This window comes from Eufriesea mexicana, unplaced genomic scaffold (assembly GCF_001483705.2).
Source record: "Eufriesea mexicana isolate 0111107269 unplaced genomic scaffold, ASM148370v2 scaffold953, whole genome shotgun sequence".
Taxonomy (NCBI): Eukaryota; Metazoa; Arthropoda; class Insecta; order Hymenoptera; family Apidae; genus Eufriesea; species Eufriesea mexicana.
In genome coordinates, this window is record NW_016909094.1 from 176,418 (window position 1) to 180,656 (window position 4,239).

The 4,239-nt window shown below is 27.5% G+C and overlaps 1 protein-coding gene across 1 annotated transcript in view; it reads left to right on the plus strand.

Annotated features, from left to right (window-relative positions):
• The window catches only part of LOC108547178 (nucleolin), a gene marked incomplete at its 5' end in the record, with an annotated part of 31,172 nt that extends 28,108 nt beyond the window's left edge, over positions 1–3,064 (plus strand). The window contains 3 exons of the mRNA XM_017899584.1: positions 1,728–1,952; positions 2,391–2,678; positions 2,918–3,064. Of these exons, the coding sequence (XP_017755073.1) occupies positions 1,728–1,952; positions 2,391–2,678; positions 2,918–3,064 (660 nt within the window). The remainder of the gene's footprint in view (positions 1–1,727; positions 1,953–2,390; positions 2,679–2,917) is intronic.
• Between the last annotated feature and the right edge of the window lie 1,175 nt (positions 3,065–4,239).

Here is a 4,239-nt window from a genome sequence, read left to right on the forward strand (position 1 = left end):
TATTTATTATTAATATAATAATATTGCACATTATTATATATTATATAATTATTAAATATATATACGAGTATAATAATTTATATCTACACAGAGTACACAATTTTAATCAATAACTGAATAAAAATTTTATTCAGAAAAATTTTATTAATGTAATAATATTACATATTATTATATATATAATTATTAAATATATATACGAGTATAATAATTTATATCTACACAGAGTACACAATCTTAATGAATAACTGAATGAAAATTTAATTCAGGGATGACATAATATGGTATCACTTTTTCTGCGTGAATGTCTGAGAAACATATGAATATCAATTTTGTTTTCTTAAATAGAGTCATACAGCTTCTGGTACACCAATCCATGCACCTTGACATTCTTTGCAAAAAGATATTTGTCTATATGTATAAAAAGCTCATTAATTTCAAGGATACTTAAATTTGAATGTTTCTTTGTAATCATAATTCTCTGATTAAAGTTTATTTCGCTTTTGTAAGGAAAGTTGAAGTTTTAAATCTTTTGAACTATCTTTTTATAAACGAATACATTAGAGACATAGGGCAGTAAATCAAACGACAAAGCTAACCTTCATATAGATTTTAGTAATACAAATATGAGAAACATGTTTCAAGGAATATTTTTATTCCATTATCAGTCTCCTCTGAATTATCAATTATTATTATAAAATTATATAACAGTGTAACGATTAAGTGAGCTATTTTAAGCGAATCATAATGTATATTAAAAATATATATTTTCTGTACAATATGTAGCATACAATAACTATTTATTAACGTTATTTAAATTTCAGTAAAATTCTATGAATTATCTGTCTCAAACTTTTACTTAAAACTAATGGGTGCCTCAAAATTCACGCAAGAAGTAATTTTGATAGAAAACGCAGGTTTTTAATTGAAAATTGTAAATTTAATGTAGTATACATCATAGTGTACATAATAGTATACATATAGTATTTGTAAAGTGTACATTAGTATGCTTAGTATCTTAGTACTTTAATATCTGAGTATTTTAGTATCTTAGTATCTGAGTATTTTAGTATCTTAGTATCTTAGTACTTTAATATCTTAGTATCTTAGTATTTTAATATCTTAGTATCTTAGTACTTTAATATCTTAGTATTTTAGTATCTTAGTATCTTAGTACTTTAATATCTTAGTATTTTAGTATTCTAGTATTTTAGTATCTTAGTATCTTAGTATTTTAATATCTTAATATTTTAGTATCTTAGTATCTTAGTCCTTTAATATCTTAGTATTTTAGTATCCTAGTATTTTAGTATCCTAGTATCTTATTATCTTAGTATCTTAGTATCTTAGTATCTTAGTATCTTAGTATCTTAGTATCTTAGTATCTTAGTATCTTAGTATCTTAGTATCTTAGTATCTTAGTATCTTAGTATCTTAGTATCTTAGTATCTTAGTATCTTAGTATCTTAGTATTTTAGAATCTTATTATCCTAGTTTTCTTTTTCTTTCATTGACAACACTTTACCGCACAAATAGCGCAAAATTCAAACCATGCGTGAATTTTGGAACACCCTAAACTTTTGTAAAGTTTAGGAAATATCAGTTAAACATATTCTTTTTAAAATGTTAATTTGACCATTAAATTGCGTTTAAAAGAAATCCTATTTATTCAAAAGAAACTCTGTTGGTTTTAAACATATGTTATGTTTATTATTTTAATTTATTTTTAGAAAACACTAGAAGGCCTGGAAAACATAACTGTTTCTGTTACTACTATTGACAAGGAAACAGTACCAACTACTACCATGTCTGAATTCGCAAGCAGATCAAATGTGGAAACCACCACGAAATCTCCAAATAGGCGAACATCTAACTCAAATAGCAAAAAGGCAAACAAAATTCGCGGTGGAACGAAAAATAAAACAAAAAATCAGACTAACAGTAATAAAAATAAGGTATTTAATGTTCTTTATCAATATTAACGATAATATCGTTTCACTCATCAATAAGATACAACATGGCGATTATCTTAATAAGCTTAAAACATAGTATTAATTTTGCTGTTTGTTACATGTACTGCTTTACACGTGCTGTGTACACAGATGGTCTAATTTTTCCACGGTTCTTTTGCATGGTTTTGTACATGGATTATTATATAAGATAATGTAATAAAAATAGGTTCATACTTCGTTAATATAAATAATTATGAATCATTTTAATTAACATTTAAAGTTTGAACAATTATTGTTATAACAAAATTGTTTTTCGAGTGACACAATATTTCAATTTTCTGTGTACTATACTATGTACTATACAGAGTATACTATACGAAATCCGAATACGAAGTAAATAATTTTTCAAAAAAATAATATATGTTTTGCATTCATTTCCAGACAAAGAAGAACAAACCAAAAGCACGTGCCACGCTTTACGGGCTTGCAAGTCTTCAGAGATCAGGAGACGTGTCGGTAAACATGATGAGCGATCACACTATGATCAAGACGAGGTTTACTCTCGGTCCCTTGATTCTAAAAGTCGAAAAGGAATTCGGTAGAGCCGCGAAAAAAGAATTGAGAAGTGCGACTGCTACCACTGCAGAGATGTCGGGAAAACTTAGTCTTCGAGTTCTTCATGGTGGTGCTGCCACCCTCAATTCCATTCGTGTTTTGCAACCTAAACAGGTAAGTTAGTCGATAAGCGATTTAAGGGACACAAATAGGTGATTAAATATCATATAAAAGTGTATTCCCTTTCCAATGTTTTTTAATATTCTTCAAATCTATTTGTACACACAACGCACTACTCACACACATTAATTACAACTAACTTTCTTGCTACAGTGATTATTGATAAAGGTATCAAAGGTTGCCTGTTATTTTAAACCAGAATACTAAGAAAAATGTAAATAATTGTATTTAAGTTGGTAAATTTAGGAACATTTAATAAGGGTACAATAACAAAAGAAAAATGTTTCTTGGATTCCTGGATGTTGGTGCAATATACTATTATGAGGAGAAGAGATAAAGTTTCAAGTAAATGGATTATGAATATTCAGATACACATTTGATTCATACACATTTGAAATATTTCTTTATATTTCTTTATACGTGTTAAATATATGTAAATAGTTTATATATGTTAAGCAATATCAAATTGTAATGTTTACAAAATCAGATGCTATGGAATAATATTAACTATTCTTTAAAAAGAGAAGAAGAAATGGCAACATGCTTGTAAGATTAGTAATAGTCATTAGGGTGACTTTGGAATATAGCTTACTACCCCTTTGACCCAAAATCATTTTATTATCATGAAATATTGGATTGTTTGGAAAGTTTTTTGAAGGAAAATTGAAACGCGGGAGATTTAAATTTTAGTGTATATTTATTAAATTATATAGTTACCATTCTGTTCTACAACCTTTCTCCATCTTTCAGGCAACTTGAGAATTCTGTCCTTCCAGAATTTCTCAGGTTTTTCAGCGAAAACTTTTCTACGTGATTTTTTATTTCGACCAAAGGGTTGAAGCTTTTTCCATTAAGAGAATTTTGTAAAGATCGAAATAGTTGGAAATCAGAGATCGCGAGGTCTAGTAAAGAATATGGCGGATAGGGTAGAACATCTCAACCGAGCTCCATGAGAGTAATAATATATTGATGATAAAAGCCTTAGTACAATATTTATTACTATACATGAGCTGTTCACTGCACAAATCGATTAACTCCACTTTTTGAAAAATCTTAAATTTAAGTGTCAAAGCACTCGGTATAGTCATAACTTTTTATATTTATAATAACTTTCTCTGATAATTAAGATTAACACCGTTAAACGACAAAAATTTTTTGGCCACTGAATAATAAATAATTTATTTCAGAGGTCGCTTTGATTAACTCCGCACTCTAATGTAAATCGTTGCAATAATGCAACTCAAATGCACTAGCAAGCCATGAATGATAACGGTGAATTTTTTAGCGCCGTCTTATCAGAATTTAAGTAACATTTAGTAAAATTTAAATTTATTACTTTTTTCACTTGCCAAATCGATTAACTCTTCCAGTAACATAAAAATGGTAACATTACTAACGATTACCTTTTGGCTATTTTTTCTTATAAATTTTATATACCGTTAGATGAAAGTTACATTTGTATTTATGCATTCTACGATATTTATTTCGATTTAAATTATAAAGGGAATTTTAAAAAACAATATACATTATTTCATTGCATTTCTCCACTTTTTGT